This window comes from Alligator mississippiensis, chromosome 7, assembly GCF_030867095.1.
Source record: "Alligator mississippiensis isolate rAllMis1 chromosome 7, rAllMis1, whole genome shotgun sequence".
NCBI classification, from domain to species: Eukaryota; Metazoa; Chordata; order Crocodylia; family Alligatoridae; genus Alligator; species Alligator mississippiensis.
Genome location: NC_081830.1, coordinates 38,398,802 through 38,425,933, shown reverse-complemented (window position 1 = coordinate 38,425,933; position 27,132 = coordinate 38,398,802). Strand labels below are relative to the sequence as shown.

The following is a 27,132-nucleotide window of genomic DNA, read 5'->3' as shown; positions in this document are numbered from 1 at the left end:
CTGCCTTCCTTAAATGGGCACATGTGGGACAGTGCCTGGGGACAGACTTAATAGCTGATTCCTGCATCAAGAGGCCACATCAAAGTATTCCTTGTAGTGTTGGGCTAAAGTGCTCTAATTCACACCAGTTTCAACCAGAAGTAACCCCCTTGACTTCAGCACAGAGACACAGGAGGCATGAGTGAAAAATGGGAATAAACTTTGCCTGCTGAGTACAATTCTGCCCTATCTTTTTCATTAGGCCCTTGTGGTTAAACACCATGGCATTTTTATATGTGCTGTGGGATATGGTGCCAGGTGCTGTAATTAGCAAACCACGCTAATTAAAAGCACCCACATGTCACATGTGTCAGTGTTGCCGCGCATCCCCATGTTGAAAAAATGGCGGCAGGGTGCTTTGAACTAAAACTCATAGAACATGTTTTATTTTGAAGCATCCTGCCGCCATTTTTTCAGGGCAGAGACACGCGGCAACACTGATACGCATGTTGCAGAAGGGTGCCGGACCGGCATGTCAATTTCTGTGCTCCAGCAGACTCGATTAATTGAGACCATTCTGATGAGCTGGATTTCCAGTGAATCAGAGCAGGCTCTGTGTACATGCATAGCAGCCCTCAGCTTTTAAATAGGGTTTGGGCAGTAGTTTCTAACAGGTATTTTGATGTCTCTTTTGCTTCTCTGCAACTCTGTACACTAGATAATTCTAAACCTCAGTGTAGAAAAAGTCATGCTTGTCTCAGCAAGTCCAAGGCTAGAATGTGCCTTGCTAGTGACTATCAAGAAAACCCTGCAGGAGGTATTTTCTTCACTTGCTCATCTTGTTCAAGGTCTTCCATGCTGTACAGTGAGAGTTCCTCCCAACCACACATCTGAACTGATATGAAGGACATACCTTCATGGTACCTAAATACAGCATGTCATTGAAGGTAAATATTTACAATTTCAACTATGTGGTCAACTTGTTTATGCCTTGGCTCCCATGATCCCCTGTCATAGCACTGACAGTATGGTTTGTTGATCCTAAGGGTGCTCCAATGAAGTCAGCACCTGCTACATGATAGAGGAGTTTGTAGGAGTCACAGAAGGGCTGACTAATACCAGGCAGCAAACAGTAGCTCCCATTGCCTTTTGTGGCTTCTGCTGGGCTGGTCACAACTCTGTGTAAGGCAGATCAAACTCACCCATTCTGCCAGGCAGCTGTTTGCATCTGCAAAGCTCCAGTTTCTGAAGCTGTGCAGACAAGGGAATTGCCAAACCTGGGTCTTGCTTCATTACCACAGTGGCAGGGCTGCAGTGTAAAGGGAGCATTCATTTCCTCAGCAGGGCAACTGGCACTGCCAAGGGAAGCAGTTTGACATTTGGGTTCAGTCTAGAGGAATTTATAGGGAGTCATAGGCCTTAAACTGGGCTACACTGATCAGACAGAAAGGTACAGGAACCTGATCTGCTCTCTGCATGCTTAAGAAGTTCTGTGGATTCCAGGAGGGCTCCAGATAGCGGAACAGATCAGACTGCTTCTCTAGAGCTCTGGTTCTAAATGGGATGCCACAAGAGCCTTCCAGAGGTGCTGTGGTATGGCACCACTGCAATGCTGCCATTGCTGCAACTGGGTGCATGCTTTGTGCAGAGCTACACCAGGAAGGGCTGTGGCAAGAGGTTGTGCTCCTGTCTGCATTATCTGATAAACCTAAAGGAGGTAGACGTGCCCAGTCTAATGCAGCCCGTCCTAGTCCAGTTCTGCATGCTCCTTCCAGAAACAAAGATGCTGTTAGCTCTGTCTGTTAGGCAGGGAGACAATAACACAAGGAGCCAATGTGACTTGCTCAAGGCCACACACAACAAGTCAGCAGCAGAGATAGAACTAGAAGTAAGGTGTTCCTGGCTGCCAGTGATGCGTTCAGTACAGAGTATGCTAGTGTGGGCAAATCAAGTATAATTTTCTCAAATGAGGAGGGGTTTGGTCTTCATCCATATTTAATCCCAAACTTCTTACTCTGTGCTAGTTCACAGAAGATTGCTTCTGCTTCTAGTTCATGGTGGTGTGTATGTGTTCAAACACCATCCCATGGGCTGGAAATGAAGCAAGACAAACTATACAATCATCAAAAGAGTTCTGAACGAAAAAACATGCCTGCATGCATGCATTTGGGGCAGTGGGAGAACGGAATGGGGGCTGATTAAAGATACGGAAACTTTTATGCACAAAACGTTTTGGGTAGAGGGTCAAAGGTCAACCTGAAACTGCTTGCGTTACATTTAGAAGACGGCTCTAGCACATGGTTTGGATTTTGCTTCCCCCATCACTAGAGCTAATTAAGCCAATCCCAAAGTGCCCCTGCTGATACCTAACACATGCGTGACACAAATTATTTCTTCAAGCTCGAATCAGTGCCTTGGAGCTGAATATTAGCTTCTTTTGTAAGTAGGAGAGGAAATCATACAGCCCTGGGACGTGTGTGTATGTGTGTACACATGTACACATGAGTGTGCATGTGTGCGTGTTTTGGGGAATTTAGGAGCGAGATTATATTTTAATGAAAAGTTTTGAACTCATTATTTGGACTGCATTCAAAGAATGTGAGAGCAATAATCATGTACATAAATGCGTGTGGTGGGAAGTTGCTGGCCAAGAGCCAAAAAAACAAAGGTTACTGTAACACACATACAGCACTCTCTCTCCCACACTCAGAGTTCTGCTCAGGCTCTTCGTTTGCAGGGAAAAGTCTTCTCAATTTTATGTGACTGTGAGAATAAACCCCCTCTCTCTGACTAGCTTAGCTCCCTTGACTCTGTAACTGCCGATATGCAGTAGCAGAAGTGGAAGCTCCTGTGTCTAGTTAGGTATAGGCATGTCTATACTGACCATGACTTTGCTAGGGAGCCACATGCCAGAAACATGTGAGGTAGCGACTATGTGATGTATGTCCAGGGCACATCTAGTGCTGTTCCAAGGCTCTCAGTCTTGGGTGTGCTCGCTGGCACCACTGTAATAGCAGCTACTTGACTTCTTTTGGCATTTGGTAGATATGGACAGGAGTGAGTGGACAGTGAGTGATTTTACCCCAGTACTCCTGGGCACTGCTGAAGGGGGTGACAGAGAGGAGGAAAGAAGAACTGAACCTGCTCCTGTTCAAAAGGGCAGGAGGAGAGAGAGGGGTAGAACAGTGAGAGGGGGAAGAGAGAAGTTTTTGCCAACGTGCCCCATTTCTCCATTGACTCTTTTTCTTTGCCTCTTGCTTTTGGCCCCCCTATCTCTGCATGGGCCAGTACTCAGTTGTAGGCAGAGCTCCACTGGCTTCCAGGGGTCATACTGATGTGATCCATGGCATTTGCATGTGTGTGTGTTCACCCTCATGTCACACAGGCCATAGACTGGCTTCCTCTCCTGTAAGGCTGCACAATGAATGTGTACTTCTGGGTCTGTTATCTTATCTATGTATCTTTGTGTGGATGTATTTTCTGTCCATTGCATGTACAGTACCTTGTCTAGGGTCTTCTTCAGAACAGAGTTATCTTTCTCCAGCTGGAACGCCGATCGCTCCATCTCCTTGTTCTCTTTTTCTAAGTGGACTGTGGTTCTCTGCAACATTGTCAGCCTCTCCTGGAGAATGCTATTCTCATCCTGCATGTCCTGCAGTGATACTGCAGCCTCCTGTTCACTCTGCTGATGGCGATGAACTATCTGCAGTGTACACAAGGGACAAACAGCATAGCTTTCGGAGCAATGGGACACCTGGGTGCCAGGTCCCTAATGATGTAAATCAGTAAGGCTCCACTGGTATGCCAGATTACACCAGCAGGGGATCCAACCTGGACTGTTAAATTGAAGAGGGACGCTTTAAATCATATGCTTTGTCAGATTTCAAATTCAGACACCAGCAAGAGAACAGCTGCATTTCAGTGGTTTCCTTAAAATTTCTCTCTTCTGTGACACCTTAAGTTTCACTCTCAGAGAAAGCCTGTCAATGTGCTAGTCTTAGACTCATAGAAAATAAGGGTTGGAAGGGACCTCAGGAGTTTATCTAGTCCAACTTCCAGCTCAAAGCAGGAATATCCCTAACTAGATCATCCCAGCCAAAGCTTTGTCTTGCTGGGTCTTAAAAACCTCCAAGGATGGAGCTTCCACCACCTCTCTGGGTAACCTGTTCCAGTGTCTTACTAACCTCCAAATGAGAAAATTCTTCCTAATATATAACCTAAACTTCCTTTGCTGCAACTTGAGACTGTTGCTCCTCATTCTGTCATCTGCCACCACTGAGAACAGTCTAGCTCCATCCTCTTTTGAACCCCCCCTTCAGGTACTTGAGGGCTGCTATTTAATTCCTTCTTAGTCTTCTCTTCTCTGGACTAAAAAAGCACAGTATTCCTCAGCCTGTCCTCATGAGTCATGTCCCCCAGCCCCCTACCATTTTTATTGCCCTCCGCTGGACTCTCCCCAACTTGTCCATGTCCATTCTGTAGCGGGGAGCCCAAAACTAAACACAGTACTCCAGATGTGGCCTCACCACTGCTGAATAGAAGAGAATAATCACTTCCCTGGACCTACTGGCAACACTCCTACCAATGCCTCCCAGTATGTCATTAGCCTTCTTGTCAACAAGGGCACACTGCTGGCTCATATTCAGCTTATAGTCCACTGTAACCCCCAAGTCCTTTTCTGCACAGCTGCTGCCCAGCCCGTCAGCCCCCAGCCTGTACCAGTCCATGGGACTCTTCTGTCTTAAGTGCAGGACTTTGCACTTGTCCTTATTGAACCTCATGAGATTGGTTTTGGCTCAATCCTCCAATTTGTCTAGGTTACTCTGAATCCTAGCCCTACCCTCCAGCACATGCACTACTCCCTACAGCTTGGTGTCATCTGAAGACTTGCTGAGGGTGCACTCTATGCCATCTTCCAGATTGTTGATTAAGACCTTGAAAACTGGCCCCATGACCAACCCCTGGGGCACTCCACTTGATACCAGCTGCCAACTAGACATCAAGCCATTGATTACTACCCTCTGACCCCGATACTCCAGCCAGTTTTCTATCTACCTTATAGTCCATCCAGCCCATACTTCCTTAGCTTGCCTGCGAGAATGTTGTGGGTGACTGTATCAAAAGCCTTGCTAAAATCATGGTATACCACATCCACTGGTCTCCCTGCATCCACAGAGTCAGTCATCTCATCATAGAAGGCAATCAGGTTGGTCGGGCATGACCATGCTGACTGTTCCTAATCACCTTCTTCTCCTCCAAGTGCTTAGAAATGGATTCCTTGAGGATCTGCTCCATGATTTTTCCAAGGACTGAGGTGAGGCTGACTGGTCTGTAGTTCCCTGGATCCTCCATTTTCACTTTCTTGTTAGATGGTGACATTAGGCCTGTGATTTACAACCAGCATTTCCAAAAGCAGATGCCTAAAATGAGGCACCAAAATCCATACTTAGGCACCTAAATAAGGGGCTGGTTTGCCATGGGAACTAGACATGTTGGAAATCAGATCTAGGTGCCACAGGATGGATCTAGGTGCTTACACATGAAAATGTTGGCCTGCTCCTCATGTTTTTTATCTATAAAAATGCTCATGGCATATGTCCATTATTGAAACCCAACATTACCTGAGCCAATTTCCTGTTTATGACAGTACATACGTTCAGAGTTGATTGTGTTCTAGAATATAATGCATCACAACTCTAGCATGGTGTCTATAGGTTTAGGCTGTCATCTGTATTTCAGTGAAGGGTAAAGATACAAACCCAAATTCACAGTAGATGAAATGCTGAATTTTGTTGAATCTCTCAGCTTATCACACAAAATCAACTACCCATCATTCCCACAGATAACACAGGAGGAGAGTTATTGCCACATTCCACCTCATATAGACAAAGAGATGCTGCTATGCTACAGCATTGCATACTAGAGAGCGTCTTGCCATGGATGTTACAGGGATGTAGGTTGTAGCCATGTTGGTCTAAGGACATAGGCAGACAAGGTTCTTTGAGTAAATCTGACATATTTTCTTAAACCAACTATATATTTTATTAGACTATTTAGTCTATTTAGTTGATCTAATAAAAGATATCAGATTTACCCAAAGAACCTTTCCATGAATGTGCTTCATGACACAAGAGAAAGAGGTGTGACACAATGGGTAGTCATGCCATTTTCATAAGCAGTTGCTAACATTGTTGGTTGTCCATTCCATGCCCCAAGTAAGATGAGAATAGAAGGGAATAATATTGGTGGTCTTCAGTGTGATAAGCCCATAGGACCTTCTATCCACAACTTTCAGAGGGAGAAACCCAGGTCCTCACTGCACCATGAGCAATGCTATGTGGAGAAAGCTCACATGCTTTGGATGGGTGCTCTGTGAACTGAGATTGATCTCTTGAGACAAGTTCTTTGTCGGTGCTGTAAACTGCTGCAACCTCAATGTAACTATACCAATTTACTTCACCAGAAAACATGTCCCAACATATTTTTAGGGGATGACTTTATTGCACCCATCAGTGTTCTCTCCTCTGCTTTTTCATTTTGGCCCTCATTCCATGCTCAGTCTGGCAGAGAAAATCTGGAACAACTCTAACTCTACAGAAGTTAGCAGACTTACTTTAGATGCACACTTTTGTTTAGTCTGCCCCACTATCCTTAACAAACAAATAAGTTGTCTCCATTTCGCTGCTTTTGATGTTTTTATAACCTTTTTTGCTTTCTTTTTTCCCGTAATAAATACATCAGTCATAATAATTGCTTGATTAATCACTGTGTTACAGATATCTAGCACTTTCCAACTCAAGGGACAGCAATGTGCTTTAGAAATAGTGGTATAAAATAGTTGCAAATTGCTGCATTTCTTAGTTGCAGTCACATCTGGGGTGGAATCCAGTGGCCATTTAAAAGCCTGCAGATCCATTACACAACAGTGTTGTATAGAAAGGGAAAATACTGGGTACAGTTGGAACTGTGAGGATAATTTAGGTAGCCAAAAATCTAATGCCCCAACAGGAATTTGGTCATGATGCCAAAGATGACTCTCCTGTTCTTGTAAAAAGGGCACATGGGACCTTTGATGGGCACAAGTAGGAACAACCATAAATATGGATCAAGTCTTATCATCAAACACAGTTTCTCTAGTAGCACAGCGCCCCCTAGCAGCATGGTGGGATAATTGTCTTACTATCTCAGAGGACAGCACAAACTATTGAATCATCAATACTGTCACTCACAGCACTTTGGGGTTTCTGGAAGCCTCCCATGCAGCCAATGACCCTGCTTAGCTTGTGAGTAATGAGGCTTCTCATATTTCCACCCCATGATTTCCTTTCCCCACCCCTGACTTCAACTGTAGAGGCTTATTCAGTGGTTTATCCCTCTGTTTCTCTCTCTGCCCTTCTCCTGCACCTAGCCATACTGTGTTCTTTATAGGACAGCCCTTCCTCAATCATTCACTTTTGTGTTAGGTGCTGTACATATGCCCCACATGTAAACAGTCAAGATAGACAGTGGCAGCATAGTTAATTATCTCCATCTTACACAAAGGGAACTGAGGCCAAGACCCACAAAGATATTTTGGCTCCTAATTCTCACTTATTTCAATACGGAGCTAGGTAGCTTAATACTACCATGGATGTGGGACTATGTGGCTCATCCAAGATCTGGCAAGGAGTCTGAGACAGACTCAAACTCAGAGCTTAAACAGAAGGCCACTCTCCCTCAACTCACCTCCTGGAGGTGCTCGACCTGGGCATCCAGCTCTCTGCACCTCAGTTCCAGCTCTCCCAGCTGGTCCTGCAGCATGTGCACAGTATCTGTCAGGCTGTGGTTCTGTCTTTTGCTGTCTGCCAGGGCCTGCCGCATGGAGTCCAAGCGTTCCTGAGAAGGGAATCATGTGGTCAGAATACAGACATCCAAGCACAGTCTGTGTCATTGGTGGTGATCCTACAAGCTCTGTGTATATGGCACAGAGGGAACCCAATGGAATTCTTTATAGTAATAGGCTGACCCTTCCCCCTGTGAGTGAGTCTTATCCACTGGACATAGCAGGACAAAGCTTCATCGCTGCACATATCCTCGATTGTAATGTCGCTACTTAAAGTGGGTGTAGCTCCATTCTAACCAGAGAGAAGCACATTACAGCCCTGCAAGCTGTCAGTTATTAATCTCTGCAATGCAGTAGAGGGTGTACGTAACATATCAAAAGGCAGCCATAAAAGGTGTCAAAGGCCTTTAGAACAGGGGTGAATTGTGGACACTACAGAAACACCTGGAGACTTCACTACCTGGGAATCTAGAGCATTTGTACACGTTTGTGCCGCAGCACCGGGTGCTTTTAAAAGCACCCGGTGCTGCAGCGCATGCAGTTGTATAAGCAGCAAAATGCGCATCAGCACTGAGAAAATGGGAGCGACGTGCTTTTGAACTAAAACACCTCTGATGTGTTTTAGTTCAAAAGCATCAGAGGTGTTTTAGTTCAAAAGCACACTGCCACCATTTTCTGTGCGTTGACGCGCATTTTGCCCCTTATACAACTGCATGTGATACAGCACAGTGCATGTCAGCTCGTGTGCAGAGCAGACTCGATTAACTGAGTCTGCTCCGACCCTCCAGATCGAAAAGGTATGTGTATAAATGGTATGGGACGAAAAGGTATGTGTATAAATGCCCTCAGATTCCAAAAGAACCTCCCGTCTTCAACAGTGCAGCGACAGTCCTGACAAGCCTTCCACAAACAGCTCATCCCTACACAGGTAGGGACCTTGCTCAGGCTTATGTCATGGATGATTGTGACCTTCAGTCACACCCTTGCACAAAGAAGTGTTAGGCAAAGATGTGAGTCACCACCAACCTTTGCTTCTGAACAGGGCTGGACACAGGCATGGCTGAACTGGGCAGCCACCCATGGCCTGGACAAAAACGGGGCCCCAAAATGGTAATTTTTAAACTATTATTATCATCATTATCTCTGAAGGGATCCAGTCCCTACATGACAATCTAGTGACTAGTCCCTACATGATCTATCTTGTCCCTACATGACAATCACAGCAATGATCAGAGACCTCAGGCCCCTACAGACAACCCCCTATTTGTTCTCCATATCCCTGGCAGCCAGCAGTGCAGGTATATTGCCAGTCACTCCCCAGCTATGGAATGGGCCCAGGTCAGAGCTCACTTAGACTGTCAAACAGTCAGAGTGACTCTTGCTGCTTGCAGCTTACTGGGATGGATTTCTGTGTTTAAGGATGTTTCTGCAGGGACACCATGATGCTACACCTTCCTGTTCGTTGCTCCCATCAGTTTGTATTAGATTTGTTCCTTCCCATGGGCACTCAGGGACACTCCCTTTCAGTCAGTGGGGGCAGGACAATAAGTTAGGGGGGCACATACAGTACTTCTAGAGTGTGCATCTGCCTCCCCAGTGAGTGTCACTGTTCCTTCCACTCCCATCTGCCAAAACCCAGACTCATCTCCACCTCCCACTGGTCATCTTTTTTAAATGAATGCACATGTGAGGAAGGTGCTACATTAATAACCTGTCAATCTACAGCAGGGATGGGCAAAATGTGGCCCGTGGGCCAGATGCAGCCCGCCAGGCCATTCCATCTGGCCCAGGGAACCCCTAAAAAATTTAGAAAATTAATATTTATCCGCCCCTGGCTGCCTTTCATGTAGCCCTCGATGGCTTGCCAAAACTCAGTAAGCGGCCCTCCACCCAAAATAATTGCCCGTCCCTGATCTACAGGACAGGAACTGTGAGGGGCAGCCTGGCCAAGATGATGGTGCCTGCTTTTAATGCTGTATCACTGACCCAAACGTCAGGCTTTGCGTTTTTTTTAATTTCCAGTGACATGGGGGAACCTGGGCCTTACTCTAAACAGGGCTGGCTCTCCCTGTTTGCCTGCACCAGCAGGTTGCAAAATCCACAGTAGGAGCTTTTCAGGCCAGAAAGCTCCACTGACCATCCTAACCTCCCTTGGCTAGGCAGTGCTGTGGGGACCCTGACCTGAAGCACCCGGCGGTCCTGCTCTGCTGCTGTCAGAGCCTTCTGCAGCTGAGAAACATTCTCTTGAAGGACTGAGGATCCCGCAGAGGCATCTGTCAGGGCCTGGGAAAGGCTCTGCACCTTGTCCTTGAGGTGGCTCTCCATGTCCTCTGTCCTGGCTCGCGAGAAGTCCAGGCGACCTAGCTCCCGTTGTAGCTGGGCTGCTTTGCTCTCACTGTCCCCCAGCTGGCAGCGAAGGACCTGGACCTGCTCCTGCAGGGACTGGATCTCGGTATCCCGGTCTGTCAGGCTGAGCTGGGCACGCTGTAGCTCCCCTTCCACAGCGCGACGGCTCAGCTCCAGTTTGCTGGCCCTGTTCTCGGCAGCCTCTAGGACCTTCTTCAGCTTCCACTTGTCTGTCTCCAGCTTGGCCTCCTTGGCTTTCAGCTCAGAAGCTTTCTCCTGAGGGTGAAGATGCAGACTTCAGTGACTCATGCACTCTCTTTGCCACCACCTGGGCCACGCTCTTTTGAGATGGCCCATACCATGTGCTCCCCTCATGCACCAGCCCACTCCGCACTCTCTCCACCTCACACACCAGCCCACACTGCACTCCCCTACCTTATGCACTGGCCCACACAGCACTCCCTCCACCTCATATGCCAGCCCACACTGCGCTTTCCCCACCTAACACTCTGGCCTGCACTGTGTTCCCCCCACTGCAGACACCAGCCCACAAGAGCCCCCCCCACCTCATGCGCTGTCCCACACTGTGTTCCACCCACCTCATACACTCCCTTCCCCTTACACGCCAGCCAACAGTGCACTGCCCCCTCACACATCACCCACACTATGCTCCCCCAACTCACACACCAACCCACATTGAGCTCCCCCACCTCATGTGCTGTCCCACACTGCGTTCACCCCACCTCTTACACTAGCCCACACTGCACTCCCTTCCCCTTACACACCAGCCCACAGTGCACTGCCCCCTCACACACCACCCACACTATGCTCCCCTCAACTCACACACCAGCCCACACTGCTCTCCCCCACCTCACACTGTCCCAGACCGTGTTCCCCCAACTCGCACACTGTTCGACACCACTGAACACAGCACTCTCCCCACCTCACACACAAATCCACACTGCTCTCCCCCCGCCTCACACACTAGCCCCTTTCTCATGTTATCATATACTGCACTTCCCGCTGATGTTTACTTTCAGCCCCCTCTGTCCTATTTCAGCTGATGGTACATCACTCTCTTCATGTGTCTGCCTTTGCTGTACTCCCTCCTCTGATGCCATCCTGCACTGCTTTGCCCACCTCACACTACCCTGGACTCCAATCCTTACCCATGTGCTGCCCATGCCATACTCCCTCCTCTGTCTCACACCAGTCCATGCCATACTGCCCCTTCATATCAGCCTGCTTTGCCATCCTACCCTCTCATCCTCAATGCTGTCTTTCAGATGCGCTCATCATAGAGTTACAAGAAAAGGCAGCTATACAGTTTCTGTCTTCGCATAATGGTCTGATGGCAGGGCCCCCAGACACATCCTGGCGCTACTGAGTCCAGTACCAACCAAGACCTCAGAGTTCAGTGAGGCCTTGTTTGGTACTGCACAGTCATTTAGTACTTGCTTTAGGGTACTAGTGACTGTGCAGTACCCGCCGGTACTGTGCAGTCCTGGTGGTGTATGGGTCGTTTTCGACCCTACTGTGTAGTAGCAACAAGCTACTGCATGGTAGTGGTGGTGTCATGGCTAGTGCCTGCCAACGCTACATTGCCGTTGCAACAAGCTACATTGCCATAGTTTGTCACTATGGCAATGTAGTATCTTACGTAGATGCAGACACTGAGGAGAAAGCCAGAGGACACTGTGCCCAGGATCAGCCATTCCCGTCACAGGGCACTATGCAAACACCATAGCTGAACACAGCAAATGGGACTCAGCGTCTCTGCTCTCATCTGAGCTGGGGCATTGAAGGGCCACCTGTCCCACACATCTATGCTGCACGCCCTCCCTCCAGCCCCTACTAGTGCTTTGCACTCCTTTCAAGGAGCCTCATTGGAGGTATTGAAGCCATTTACCTGGGCATTTACTATGTCCACTGGCACTGGCAGCATCCAGGAGAGAAATGGCAGTCATGAGGATAGATAATATCATGCACACATTGAGTCTTGATGGATGAGCACTCAGGAAGAAACTCCTCACAGAGGCCATAATTAACACACCGTGTCCCCAAGCAGGGAACAGGCCAGGGGCTTTTATGACTCATGCCTCTTTTGAATTGGGTGGTGCAACTTTTCAGAGGTTCTTCTGTAATGAAGAGCAGTGGCACAAAAGCAGTGGCCAGCCTGCCTTTGAAGGCCATGGGATCTGGGCTCTAAAAAGGGTGTCATGGTTAAAGCTCAGGGTTCAGGACAAGAAATGTGTTACATAGTCAGGATCCCACACAGTTCAAGAGAGGGCCAAGACTGTTGTCTCTTGATGACAGGAGAGTGGAGCTTTAACTGAGGTCATTCCAGATGGAGCTGCTGCATGTAGCCTGCTAGTGCCTTTGTGGAATCAGGATACATGTGTGGTTTGTAAATAAGCACGTTCCAGTCAGGAAATACTTTACCCTGCACCACCAACTTCTCCCAATGGGGAATGGATCTGCAAGCCCCAAAGCCATTCTCAGCTCAGCTAAGGGTGAGTGTTATTCCAATAGCACCTAGAAGTCCCCCCAGAGGAAAGGGACCCATGGTCCTAGGTGCTGTACAAGCATATAGTGGCACCCAGGCCCAGAAAGACTGAGTAGATAAGAGCTGGAGTGAAAAAGGCTCCGAGAAGGAAAGTGACTTGCTCAGTAACTACAAGGACAGAAGGAGAGCTAGAATTAGAAGCTCTGGACTCCCAGTCTAACACCCAGCAGCCACACAGACTGTGTTTTCCCAGCATGGATTTTTCCCAGATCCCCTTTCCCTGTTTCATGAATGACTCTGAACATGTGCTTTATGTTTCCTCTCCTGGCAGGGGCACACCTACCTGAAGCTCCCTGTTCTTTTCCTGACAGGCATGCAAGCTGCACTCCAAAGTGGCTATCCGCTCTGCCAAGGCTTGGCTCTCCCTCTCTGTCCTCCGGACAGTCTCTTCCTGCAGAATCAGGGCTGTCTGTGTGCTGCTCAGGCGTTCGTCAGTGCCTCGCTTCCCTGTGCATCACAAAGAAGAGCCAGGAGGCTGAGGAACTGGCTCTGCCAGGTGCTTCAGAAGATTCATGGTCAGAGAGTTGGGCCATACCAAAATGATTTTGGGAGCGAAGCTCATTCACTCACAGACAGGGGATCCCTGCAAGGACTGGGTGAGCAACCCCTAAGACAGATCCCCCTTCCCTTCCCTAGTCCTTGAGTCACAGGGTTGAGTGTAGCGGATTGAGAGGATGTTGCATTCACTCTCCTTAGAGCACAAGATAAGACCAGGTACTCCCCCAAGCTGCCAGCCCTCTCCTAAAACAAACCCAAGGTGCACCTCTTGGCTGCATCCTTGCAATGAACCCAGGGTTTGTCAGACATTGCTAATCAGTGACACACTCAAACCTCTCCAGACCAGTCCTGCCCAGTGAGGGAAGCTTCTTTCAGCAGTGGCTGATGCTCATCTAAGCCTGGTCACTAGCAGTGATGGAATCTACTCCCACTACCCAAGACAACACCACTGCTGCACTGATGGGGAGCAGAGAGGAGGAGAGTGACTGACCTTCTTCTGAGTCTGCTAGCAACCTCTGCAGTTGCAGGATGCGACTACTGGTCCGGTCCCGGTCACTCTCTATTTCATTCAGCTGATGGCTCATGTTCATCAGCTGGATCCTTAAGTCATCCTGGGAGCAGGAAGCATGGTTTTAGGAGTTCAACACAGACAGAGAATGAATAGGGAGAGGTGGCAGAAGAGAGAGGTGGGGATTAGCAGCCCACACAGCCTGGCAGGTGTCACTAGGTAGTAAGCTTATGGGTGACATTGGCGATTGATGCCTCCTGATTCTGGGGGGCACCTGATCACTGAGCAGGGGGTCCCCCCGGCAGCCGATTGCAGAGAGGAAGCTGATCGCCGAGCCCAGAAACACTGGTGGCAAAACTGGAAGTGCCACCAGTGAAACCAGAAGTGCCACCAGGGGACTTAACCTCCACCCCCACATCGATACACCACTGTAGGGGGGCATAGGCAGCGGAGACAGGGGGACACATTCTCCCCCCCCACCCCATACCTCACTATGTGTTGCCTATGACAGGTGATATGGTGTCTCTTGCCCTTACCACCTCCTGTATCTTGTAGTGGCTCACCAGGGTCGCTATGATAGTATGATGCAGCTTGTATTTCTCTTGAAAGTACTTCAGGATCTTGTAAAACCATGGGAAAACCATGGTCCATGGGCTCCCGTTGGTTATTGTGTGCACCTGCCATTGTTGCAGCAGCTGCCCTGCAGAGTCTTGAACTGGCAGGCAGCCCACCAGGCACTCCCTGTACGGGCATGGAGAAACAGCACAGGGCAGAGAAGTCCATCAAACTGCCCAAGACAAACCTGCTGCTGGTAGGTAGAAATGATCGACCACCTCTCCTGGGACTGCCCATATGCCAGAGAGGTGTGGAAGAAAATCTGTACGCTTCTCTTGGTGGTGACAGATTTCAGAGACCTGACCAGGGAAGCAGTTTTCTATGGGCACCTGACCAGACAGCAAGGGACCCCAACAGCTCGCTTTAACCAGTTCATATCCTGCTTCAGGTATGCACTGTGGAAAGCCAGGAATCTGCTCTTTGACAGACACTCAGACCCCACAGTTGAGGACTGTATTAAAATGGGACAAAGTAAAATGTACTGGTACTACAGGAACACAGAAGAGGACAATGGGAAAGAAATGGCAGACCTCATGTGATGGAGAGGGGTCTGGCATAAACTTTTTCAGGGGCAGGGCCTGTGAGGAGGGCAGTGGGTCACGGTACAGGTATGGAGATGGGTGTGCAGATATGTGGTGCAAACTGTGTAAAGGGGTTTTAATCGCTTAACTGTCAAAATTTGCTTTGATCTGTCAAGTGAACCACAAGGGCCGCTTGGCAGAGTGTTGGAGGTACACACACACACACACACACATACATATATAAATAGATCTTTATATATATATCTAAATCTTTTTGCAAAAAACCAAAAAATTATGACAGAAAGAAGGAGGCTTTTGTTCTCAGAGAACAGGACAGGGATTCAAGACAGCAGGGTTTTGCTCTCAGCTCCGCTATCTTGCTAAGTCTGTGCCTCAGTTTCCTCATCTGTACAGCAGGGTAGCCATTTGTCCTGTGGAGCTACTATGTCCAGTACTATCTATATGGTCTTTGAGAGCCTCAGGCAGAAGCTGTGGCATTGGAAAAATCACTGTAGAATCACTCACCAGTTTCTGCCAGGCAGTGGCGGGGGGGGATCTCCTCTGCCCCCCACTGCCCTGCGCTGCATGCAGGGCTCTGCCACGAGCCCCCAGAAGCCCCGAGGCCACTGCAGCAGCTGGTGAGTCAGGGCTTTTTTTTTTTAAGGGCTGCGAGCTGGGGTGGGCGGGGCAGCTATGGGGGTGGCTGGGAGAGTGGGCAGGGTTAGGAGGGGCAGCAGGGATCACCCCCCCCCACCTGGCTGAGTGGGGGCTTTTTTAAAAAAGAGCTGGGAGCTGGGGCCAGGTGGGGCAGCCATGGGGGGTGGGGTGGGCTGGGAGAGCAGGGAGACTGGGGGAGCAGGATGGGGCAGCCCCCCATGGTCCCCTCCCCCCTCCTCCAGCTCCCCTTCCCCCACCCCCCTAATTACCCTGCAGCAAACAGGGACAGCCCAAATCTCTGAAGCTCTCAGAATGTTTTCCAAATCAATTTGGACAGCTTCGAATTGATTTGGACCTTTTAATTGGTCTCCTGATTTGATTCGGATTCGGAGAGTTGGCCACCAAATCAGGCTGAATCTCCTCCGAATTAAATCAGCACCTGAAGCTTTGCACAGCCCTATTAGATATTAGGAAAAATCTCTCACTAGTAGGGTGGTGAAACACTGGAACAGGTTACCCAGAGAGGTTATAGAATCTCCATCCTTAGAGGTTTTTAAGCCCCAGGTAGACAATGGCTGGGATGATATAGTTGGACTGGACTAGATGACCTCTTGAGGTCCCTTCCAACCCTAATTTTTCTATTATTCAAGGACATGACAAAGGAAGGCCAAAGATGCACAGGGTGAGTGGCCGTAGAAAGGTGCCATGGGAATTCCTGAAAGGTCAGCTTGTCATCAAGCATAGCTGGCTAAGGCATGCAGTGCTCAGCATGCAGCTGAACTGGCCTGTGGGCTCACCGAGCAGGGGGATCTGAGTGACTCCCTTGGTCCAAAGCCATCAGGAGCTGCAAGTGCAGAGTGATGTGTCCATCCTGTGTAGGGAGGGGATGCTTCTTCTGGCTAATACATAGCTTTGGCTGTTTACTGCTTGCAGGGGTGTTGGTGAGCTGTCCCTGAGACAGAGCCTGGGCACTGCAGTAGAAGGAGTACTCACTGTAAAATGGCACAGTACTGCCAGACTTGCTGGGTTGACCCCCACGAGGACAAGCTCCATTGGATTCATGGGGGCAAATCCTTTGCTGGCTGACACATTACTCTTTGGGTAGGGCTGTTAAGTCAGTCCAAATCTGGCTTTCCAGGGTGGCAGGGAGAGGAGGTGACTAAATGCAAAATAAAAAAAATGTATCTTGTCCATATGAACCTGCTGCTTCCTGTTCTCTTTCCCTGCCAGTTCTTCCCCATGAGACAACTTTTTGGCAAACCTGAGACAGAATGGAAGCCAAGCTCCTGGGCTATCATGTGCATGAAGAGTGAAGTTTTTTGGAAGCATACTCCAACCCCTCATATATCCTGATGTGGCCTGACATCCTGGCTCCAGCCTGCTTCCTTGGCCAGGTTGTGGAGAGATCCAACATTGCTGCATTGAGCTGCCTACAGTAGCAATCAGTGCTTGCTTGGCTTTCCTAGCATGTGGCCTCATATGCTCCAATCCTTGGCAACATTCCTCTGCCCCATCAGCAGCTAAGAAGGAAAGACATACTTTGAACCATACACGGCCCTTCCCAGTGCAGCCTGGAGGGTGGGAAGGCTGCTCCCACCCCTCACAGGGTTGCTCTGGGCCCTCCTCCAGGTCTGTGTTACAGGCAATGGCTGAAAAGGAAGAAAAATGGAGCTGGTGTTATGAGACCATGAAGAGCAGAGCTCTCCCTCTCTGAAGGAAGGAAAGAGGTGGAGTGATGGGGGTGGCGGGGAGGGAAAAAGGGGGGGATGACAGGGAGGAAGAAAGAGATGTAGGGCCGGGATCAGGGAAGGAAGGGCCACAGATGGAGGGCAGAGAAGGATTACCCCTCTATAATCACATCACAGCACCACACAGTCAGAGGAATGGAAAAGTGGTGGCCACGTCCAAATGGGGTGGATGAGCCTGTGGAACTCACTGCCATGAGATACCAAAAGCCTGGCAGGATTCTGAGAGGGTATGGACATTTCTACAGACCACAAACATATGGAGAGGAAAACGATAAACAAGTCTCAACCCTCCCACATCTGGTCACAAACAGGTCTCCAACAGATGGGGGCATGGTGACACCTTCCTTGCAGGTTGTGCCAGTGTTCCTACATATTCTGCTGATACAGCTGGTGCTGGGCACTGTCAGAGATTGGCCAGTGAGCTGGCTGGAGCCTATTCTTATGCAGGGGTGCCTCACCCTGTACCTCAGGTTCTGGGGCTTCGTGCCTCACACTGCAGCAGCAGGGGCTAATGCTCAGTTGAGGAGCCTGATGAACATCACATGGAAAGGAAGCTACTTAGACAGATTAAATGAATTAAGATGGCCCTTGGGTGAAGTCTTTTAATGTTCTACAGAGGGTTATTTGGATGATCAATTTAAATGAAAGGGACAGGAGCTTCATTTTCTTTTTCATTTATTAGCGGCACCAGGGCACTTGCTTAGCTCAGGGAGACAGGGTCTGTGTGTAGAAGAGTAGCAGTGGAGGGGAGGGGGACAGGAGGTTACTGTAGACAAGGCTCTTACCCTTTCTCTTTGAGTGTCCCGTAGCTCCTGTAGGAAACCTCTTAAGGTGTCCCGGACAACTTCAGGGTCAATCTCACTCACACTCACTCTGGAAGGCGAGGTCCACCTGAAGGGGGAGTGCGAACAGCTCCTCTCTGGAGAGCTGGTGCGGGAGCCTGGAGTGCCTCTCGGGAGAGCTGGTGCGGGAGTCCCTTGCCCATCAGGTGCTGTGGGGGTCATGGAGCAATTAAAGCCTGGGCAAAGGGATGGTGTGTTGGGCACTGAAGTGACTGACAAGGTTAACCCCCACTATGTGCTCAGGGTAGGTGCTATACTGAGTGGCTGGCTGCAGGGCAGCTCTGATACTGTAAGCAGGAGATTGTAGTTCTCTCCATGAGCCATCCTGGGGTGAGTCCTGGGGCCACTTCGCATAGGTACCAAGACTCTTGCCTCCCAAGCAGTCCCCACCTTATCCCCTACCCAGTGTCAGAGCAAAAGCTGCTGCCTGGAACTTGATCCCTTAAGGCCTCCCTAGCTACCCTGCCAGGTAACTGCTCTCATGGTGGCCCCTCTCCTCCCAGCAAGGCCCACATCACTACAGCACAGGTCCTACCAAGATGGTCTTTATCTCAAGCCTGGGGAAGCTGTGGGGGTTTCTCATAATTTATCCCTGAACAGCTAAAACTGGTGGGCCTGACAGAGATTGAAATCAGGCAAGTAGTTGCTCCCCTCAGCCCATGCCCAAAACCCACTCACTCAGTTGCCCTCACCCAGTGCATTCCTCAGGTCTGCACCAAGGCTGCTGCTGACCTTTGGAAGGGGAGCAGGGTCTCTGTGGAGAGGGGCTCCTCCTGCCCAGTCCCAGGGTCCGGCGTAGAGCTGAGTGCAGTGCCCCCAGCTTGGACTCTGCCTCTCTTCTGGCAGCCTCTGCCTTGGCCAGCTCTGCTTCCAAGCCATGCAGGCGCCCCTCGGCAGTGCTGAGGTGCAGCTGGAGGCCCTCACCCACCACACTGGCTTGCTGCATCTTCATCTCCAGGGTGTGGAGCTCATCCCGGAGCTTCTTCTCATTGCTGTGACTCTCCGCCAGGCTGTCAACCAGCTCCTTTTCTGTGGCTCTGGTTTCTGCTTCCACCTCAGTCAGTTTCCTCTGCAGGCTCAGCACCTGGAAGGTGGGGACAGTCAGGATGTTGCTGTGTCCCACAAAGCCTTGGGGCATCAATGCTCTGCTGCCCTGCTGTACTCTGGGTAAGGTTCTTTGGGGCAGATGTGATGGGGGGAAGGGGTTCCTTATGTATATCAGGCTGAGCACGGCCAGCCAAGAGCAGAAACTTTCTGCATTCTGAGGGGGCAAGTTCAGAGCTGTCACTCTCCACCTCCATGGCAGACAGAGCCTTGGAGCAATCTCTGGAGAGCTGCAGGGCTGCATTTATGGACAGGCCATAAAGGCCATCCCCTCCGTCATGAGGCAGAGGGCTATAGCACTGATGACTCCCTGTGGTCTCCCAGAGGGCCTTGGGGGGCCTACATGGGTGACATGTGTAGCTTCCAACTGAGAGACTGCCCTGCCCCCTCTTCTGTTCTGCTCATTCCCTTATCCTTTCTGCTTCCTCCCCTCACTTGCTCCCCCATCCTGTTTATCCTATTTAAGCTATACTGGTGCCTGGCTCTGGGGCGCCCCAGCCCTGCCTAGCTGTACAGGGCCTGCCTGTCACACCTCCTTGCGTGCGTGGTCCTGGCTGGTCTCCAGCTCTGTGATCCTCTGCTTCAGCTCCAGGGTCTCCCAGCGGCTCAGCTGTTCACGCTGCTCCTCCTGCAGGATCCGGGCCTGCAGTTCGCTCACCTCTTTGCTCTTCTTGCTATTCTCACTCCCCAGAGTCTTCACCTGCAAAGGGGATGGGCCACATTCACCACTAGCTTTGTAGGATGGCCCATGTCGAAGGAGACGAATCTGTCCAGCAGCCTCTATAGGGAAGGCATTAATGGCCACTACTGCTACCCTGGATGAGGCCAGGGCTGTTTCTCCCCGGCAATGGTGATTTGGACACTGATAAATGGTCCCTTCATCAATGTGGTGCTCCCTTTGCTGGTGAAGTTCTTCGCTGGTACAGCCAGGTTAGTCATCTGTGGCCTGTACTGGACACAGCATGGAGCCTGCCTGCTCAGGGTCTTGAGGGAACTAGGCTGTGACCTGTTAGGGGTCAGATGCATGCTCCTCTCTGCCATCAGCTGGTTCCAGTGGCCAAAGAGGACAAGGAACAAGTCAAGGACATTATGGGAAGGCTCTTACTGTGAGCCTCACACTGGGGGAATGATGCCAAGGGCAACCCTAGGTCTTTATGGGACAAGGAAGTGTGTGAGGTGGAGAGAACCCTCATCTTCCTCAGAGATGCACTCATGGGCACCAGCAATGGATTTCAGCTGCTCCCAACTCTCTCTCTTGGCCTCATGCTGCCATCCCTCCTCCTGGTTTTATTCCATGGGGGAAGGGTCCCCATCAGGTGACCAGGCGTGGCCACAGACAGGTGCTGCAGACTCAGAATCCTCAGCTGAGAGGAGAGCATGCAGGGGTGTGGGAGTGTGGGGGGCAAGATAAAGCTGGGGCTGCTGGGGCCTGGCAAGCACATGCCCACAAGTAGCCTGCACTTACCTGCCTGCGCAGTTCCTGCAGCTCCCGCCAGGCCACCATCCGTGCCTTCTCCACCTCGCACAGGTTTGCTCTCAGCTCTCCCACCTCTTGCTGAGACGAAGCCTTTGCTTCCTCCAGGATGGCAATCTTCTGCTCCTTCTCCTCTTTGGCTCTCTTAAAGCTGAAGCAAATGTGCATATTTCTATGGACTGGGAGACAGCTGAAGTGTTGTGATCAAACTCTATCTGTGTTAGCATTGGGCAGGGAAGGGGTGCCTTTGCTGCGGGGTGGATGTGCACACAGCCTCTGGCCTGCAGGGACATCTAGAGAGGGAACCTGTGTGGGAGTTCTGTGATGGCTTGGAATGCAAGCAGAGCAGGAAAAGAATGGGCCTGTGCTCCTGGGACCCATTCCAAGGAGTCCCAGAGCGGCCCCTGGCATAGGCTGGCACCAGGCCTAGACCGAGAGAGAGAGAAATGTGGCTTGGACAGTAAGGATTCCTGATGGAGGGAAGCAGCTGCCCCAGGCTTGCCTGGGTACACTGCTAGTTGTACAGCACTGGAGTGTCTGCAGTGTGCCCTGCACTTAGCTGGGGACAGGCATGTATGGAAGCACCTCTGAGTCTTAGCTACTAATCCCACCCCATGGCTCCAATCTGGGACCACACTAATAGTCGCTGGCAATGCTCTGACCCCACCAGCCTACCCGAGCACTAGGGAGAGTCTGCTGTACAGCAGAGCCTGCCAGGGAGGGCACTCAGCCTACCTAATCCTTTCACTTTCCGTCTTCTTTATAACAGCCCGGAGCTCAGTGTTGGATTTCTGCAGTGCTTCCTTCTCCCTGGTCTCGTCCCCCATGGCCCTGCGGATGCCCAGCATCTCCTGGCGCTGACGCTCACGGGCCTCCTCACCCTCCCGCAGCTGGCGGTGCATCTCGATCAGCTCCTGGCGCACCCCACTGCGGGCATCCTCCACCAGCTGCAGCTGTGTCTGAAGCTGGTCTGCCTGTTGGGGGATGGACACGTGTCCCTGGGCTCTGGCCCATGAGCAGTGCACAAAGGTGGGGGCAGCCTCCCTCAGGACTGTTGCTGGGATGGGTGGATCTAACCCTGATCCCCAAGGAGAAAGTGGCTATAGGGGTACGACATCCTTACGCTTGGCAAGGGGTGCTCAGTGGGGCACTGGCCAGGTCCCACTAGTGTCCAAGGAGATTGTACCCTTCTCCTCAGGAGGAGAACTCAGTACCTTGAGGACAGTGCCTGTTGCTTCAAAGTATATTAAGAAATGTGCCCTCCCCTAGCCCACAGGTCTGTAGATGGTGACTTCTCGGTCATCCTGGGACTGGGGACAGAGGGATTAGGGAGCCCAAATCACCCGCATTGCAGCCACTGCTCAATGGCTAAAGCAGCACACTGGCTAGCCAAGCTGCCTTGTCTCCTCAGAGACTTTGCTCTTCCTTCATGCACCAGCTCAGCAAACATGGAGACATCACAGAGTGCCCTGGAGGGCACATCTGTTCATGTATGAGGACCCATCCCAGGGTGTTATCAGCTTGAAAGGGAATGACTCCCAGACAGCAGGAGCATCACTGCTGTTTCCAAAACTGTGGTCCCTAGAAGTCCAGGCTCTCAGACCCCAGCCCTGCTGTGCTGGGTGCTGTGAGGGGCACTCCTTGCCCCAGAAGGTGGGCAGGTAAATGGAGGAATAAAGGGGTGATGTGATGTGTCCAGTGTTTGTGTCAGAGATGTATGGGGAAACCCCAACCTTGGAGCTTATTCACTGGTCCACACAGGCCTAAGCAAGCCCCCTCCCTTTGTAAAGAGGGAGGGGAATGAAGGTTGTTTAGTGATCTCTTGGGGATAAGTCAGCTGTGTGGGTGTGGGTGGGGAAAAAGCTGGGCAAAAATCTCTTGGTGCTTGCTTAATTGATTTTGCTCCCTTTTTAAAAAACTGCCTCAAACTTATCCCACTCCTTCAGTTCTGTCCTTGGGTATCTCTCAGGGGAGGGGGTGGAACAGGCATTTCTGCAGGAACCTAAAGTCACCAGATTCTTTCTTTCTGACCAGCCTGGCTGTTGGGCAGACCCTGATGATCAACCAGCTTATAGACATGGAGTGGAAGTTTGGAGTGACTGCAGGGAGCAGCGAACTGGAAAAAGTGGGAAGTATCTTCTTGCAGCTGAAACTGGTGGTTAAAAAAGGAAACCACACAGAGCCTGTGTATGTCGAGCTGACGCTGCCCCAGTTCTACAGTTTTCTGCATGAGATGGAACGAGTCAAAACCAGTCTGGAGCGTTTCAGTTGAAACCAGATGGGACCGAATTAATAGCACGGCCCGGCACTTTCGCCCTGTGGGCCAGCACGTCTCATCTCACTGCTGCTCCGTAACCTCTTGCTAGATGGAGACTGCGCGGTTTTGTAAGCAAAGCTCTCAAGTCCTTCTGCCCTCAGTTGGGACCGGCCCTTAAACCCGTTCTAGTTCTGTCCTTCTGAGTCCGAGACCTTTACGGGTACTCCTCGTAGCCGACAGCCAAGCAGACCCGCGCTGCTTTTCTGTCCTAGCCACTGAGAGAGTATTGTCAGAAGTAAATGGAAGTCAGCTTATAGAGGTAGTGTGCAAGCTAGGAAGTCAATAAAGAGTCTTTCTTTCTTTCTGTCTTTCTTTCTGTCTTTCTTTCTTTCTTTCTTTCTATTACAAGCTAATTTATTCTGTTTACAGCAGAGAAGTCGTCTACCATATGTACCATTGCTAACATATATGAATGTTTGTTTTACATCTAAAATGATGTAACAAAGAGGTGAAATTTTCCATGCTATGGTTTTATATATTTTTGTTTGAGCTGCCAACAAAAGAATTTGCCTTATCAGTTGCTATCTAAAAATTAATATGAACAAGAAGATACTGCATGGTAAAACCTGTTGCTCTTGAACAAATATAGTTCATCTCCTGGCATTCGAAAGCTACACACAAAGCAACTGCATATTTCTAAGTTATTAGTCAATGTGCTTCTTGGGGCACTGTTAGGAAGAGACAAATTTGAAATGAGAGGGATATTGGAGAAAAGAACACATATTTTGTAGAGATCTTTTTCTATATGAAACTTGTTTCCTTGATAAGTTAGCAAGCTTTGAATCACTTGTAGTGTGTCTCCTAGTCATGGGTATTTTTATTTGTCAAAAGAGTTTATCAGATATAAAATGTCAGTATTTTTGGTCCATTTTGTTTCCTATTTCAGCTACAAATGTGTGGGGAAATCACCTGTTTAGGGTGACATAAACTGTATTTTAAGTTCCATTCTTTTGAAAAATGTGAACCTCCACTATTGTGTCCCAGTGAAGTAGTTTTTTTATGTTACCTTGGAAGGTTTATGTTAAAATTGGAAGGATTTCCCTGAAATGCAAAGCTATGGCAGCATTTTAATATCAAACAGAAGTAGTGACTTAAACTGGAGACCTTTATGATGTTGTGTTCCAGTTATCAGACGGTTGAGAAGTTTAAGGGGGTGAGGGACAAACAGCTGTTATGTTACTTTTATGCACCTATTTTTATTTATAAAATCTTTCTTTCTTTCTTTCTTTCTTTCTTTCTTTCTTTCTTTCTTTCTTTCTTTCTTTCTTTCTTTCTTTCTTTCTTTCTTTCTTTCTTTCTTTCTAACACTGTCCAGATCCTCCCTGTTGGCCTGGGTTGCTCTGTCCCACTCTGTGTTATTGTTGTTCTGTTTTCGAGAAGGATTAGGGTGAGCTCCCCCTTCCCCCCACCCACATATGGGATCTACAAACGTGCCTGAGCATTTTCCGCAGAGCTCAGCAGAAATTCGCCCAGAAGGTCAGTGACCAAAGAAAGGGACGATCCATCATAAAATAAACTGTTTTCATTTCCCAGGATAAAGGGGAGGGGGGCTGGGATCAAGAAAAAAGAACAAAACCCAGGGGGGAAAAAAAAGCCCAGCTCCTTCCCTGCAAAGACAGCCTCCTGCATGTGTAAGGGTTTTACAGCCAAAACTCTTAATGTGATTATAATAATTATTTCTTTACTAGAAATTTTTATAAACAGCCTCTTTTGAAATCATGCTCGGGGAGCCAAAACTCCAGTGAAGTCCTGGACTGAAGGACTGAGCAGCGAGTGGGGAATGGGGGTAGCGGAGGAGTGTGTTAGTATGTGCATGTGTGTGTGCGTGTGCGTGTGTGCATGTATGCATGCATGTGTTGGAATGGCATGGCTGCTGAACCAGCCTGAGAGACTTTCTTAAGTTAAAAGTCTGTGAAAATGTTATGATTCCCATGGTGATAAGTAGGCCATAGCTGGCGCCTGTGAGGCTTTCTCTGTGTTCCTCTGCCCTCAGTTTGTTATATTAGTCCTGGAACTATCCTTCCACTCCCTATCTCTCCCTGTCCCAGTCCCAGCCCCAGGCCCTCTCCCTCATCATCAGTCTTGTGCCCTCTCATCTTTGCCCCCAGCCCTCAACATGGCATGCCTCTTTCTCTACTGTGATCCCTCATACCTTATGGCAAAGTTGGCACAGGACCTCCTTTGCCCCACTCCCTGAACCCCCTCCCTCTCTTGCTCCTCTGTGTGGTCCCTCCTGGGGTCAGACTTTGAAATCTGTTGAAAGGAGACCATTTTTGCCAAAATAAACAGCCTGTCATGTTAAATTACTTTCTCTTCCTCTTTTATGTCCTTTAATTCTCCCTTTCCCCCCTCTCCCCCTCCTGTCCTTTCATGTTGGGGGCCATTCTCTCACTCTGATGCTGACTCTTGACTTACCAAAGCTGTTTGAGAAGGAGCTGGACTCTGAGGAAAGCTGGCAATGAGCTTGGCCTAGCACCTAGGCATCATTTTCCCTCATGGTGTGAGCTATCCTGCCTCATCAGAAGCAGAGGGTACAGAAGAAACAGCAGTAAGGACAGGCACTGGGGCACTGCCATGGGAGGGAGTGTGCAGCTATTTTGAACTAGTGTTTCTTTTGAGCTTGGTGCTAGTGCTACCTTTGGGGTTGCAGTGGTGGCCATCAGCAGGGCACACAGAGCTGAGACCATCTCACCTGTCAGACCATCCCATTGTGAAAATTGAGCACTGAGGCACAACACACACACACAGCCCAAATTTGCAGCAGATACCTCTCTGACCACAGCATCCTTTTCCTTTGCCAGCTCCTTGATGCGCTCGTTCAAGCTCTTGGTCTCCTTCTGGTGGGCAGCCACTGCATCTTCAAACTGGGTCTGGAAGGTCTGCAGCTCATTCGTGATGCTGGCTACTGTGTTCTACAAGGAACAGGATATGTGGGGTTACCACTGCTTGTTTTGCATCTCCACTGAATGTCAGGTTATACTGCTCTGCCACATTCATCCTGCTCTAAGCAACTCACCCTGATGTGTGATTTATAGCCCTGTGACTGTATCTCTGAACCCAGAATACACAGAGTGAAGGGTAAGAGAAGGAGTTAAACCAGAGTGCAACTGACCCATGCTTATAACAGGAATACAAACCAGAGATACCTACTACTTTGCTTTACAGCCAGCTTGACATGCAGACAATTAGTGTGACAGCCATGGTATGGGCCAAGCCTCGGGACTGAACCAGGGCTCTATGAGGTGAAACACATGGGCAGCTACACTGGAGCTAAAGCACCTTGGCAGGGTCTGTACCAGACTTGTCCCCTTTGTGGAGTGGACATAGAGTGAGGCCCATCACACCCAGAGCATTGGGTAACACCAGTTGCAGGCTTGTGCATGACTAACTTTTCACTAACACTGCAGCAAGTCTTGGGCTGTGGCCTTGTGCAGAGGAGACTCACTTTTATCAGAGTCCGTTGTGTAGGGTAGTTGGGCCACTAAGCAGAGCTGAGTCAGTCTCCTGGGCAGGCACTTGGTCCCCTGCCTCCCTGCTGCTGTCACCCATCACGCCATGTCATGGGAAGCTCTGTCCCCTTTCTGCAGGCCCACAGAAGAGTGGGGCAATAACAGGCATTCACATTGTCTGCTGAGGGTGGCATGTTTCCAGAGCAGCGCCGACACACATGGAGAGGGCCGATGTCACACTTCACCATGAAGTGCCCCAACATGGTTACTGGGTCACATTTGAGGTGGCACTGCCTGACCTGAAGCACTTCACTAGCTACATACATCTGGATCTTCACTTTTCAGAACACCTGAATGGCACTTAGAGTGCTACAAATGCTACATCTGTCCATATCTGTGGAGGGTACTTCCAGCCAGCAGTAGGCCTTCCCCCTTGACTGTATCCTGTCCTCTGAATCTAACCAGCTGTACTGCCCTGGCCTGCCTTCCTTGCATGACCCTGCTACTCCCACTTTGCTCTCTGCCTGCCAGCCTCCACCCCCAATTCCTCCCCAGGTGGGCAGCACATTCACAGTATGTCCTGGTTCTCCCCTCCCTCCCATGCAGTAAGTCTGGAGGACTTCCTTGCGCTTCAGTGGAATAAGAGCAGTGGGAGTCCACTTGGAGGGCTACTGACCTCCATAGGC

General features: G+C 49.8%; 1 protein-coding gene across 4 annotated transcripts in view; it reads right to left on the bottom strand.

The window, feature by feature from the left end:
• CROCC2 (ciliary rootlet coiled-coil, rootletin family member 2) overlaps nt 1–27,132 on the bottom strand; it is a 94,702-nt gene that overhangs the window by 10,295 nt on the left and 57,275 nt on the right. For 2 of the 4 annotated variants that reach the window (XM_019486074.2, XM_059730864.1), the window contains exons 23-33: nt 25,766–25,909; nt 21,416–21,654; nt 20,672–20,831; nt 19,739–19,906; nt 18,835–19,186; nt 18,046–18,251; nt 13,702–13,822; nt 12,997–13,160; nt 9,983–10,423; nt 7,705–7,854; nt 3,482–3,682 (exon numbers count right to left, since the gene is read on the bottom strand). In XM_019486074.2, the coding sequence (XP_019341619.1) occupies nt 3,482–3,682; nt 7,705–7,854; nt 9,983–10,423; nt 12,997–13,160; nt 13,702–13,822; nt 18,046–18,251; nt 18,835–19,186; nt 19,739–19,906; nt 20,672–20,831; nt 21,416–21,654; nt 25,766–25,909 (2,346 nt within the window). Of the gene's footprint in view, nt 1–3,481; nt 3,683–7,704; nt 7,855–9,982; nt 10,424–12,996; nt 13,161–13,701; nt 14,461–18,045; nt 18,252–18,834; nt 19,187–19,738; nt 19,907–20,671; nt 20,832–21,415; nt 21,655–25,765; nt 25,910–27,132 lie in introns of those variants that run through there. The other 2 variants (XM_059730863.1, XM_059730865.1) reach the window with 2 other exon arrangements.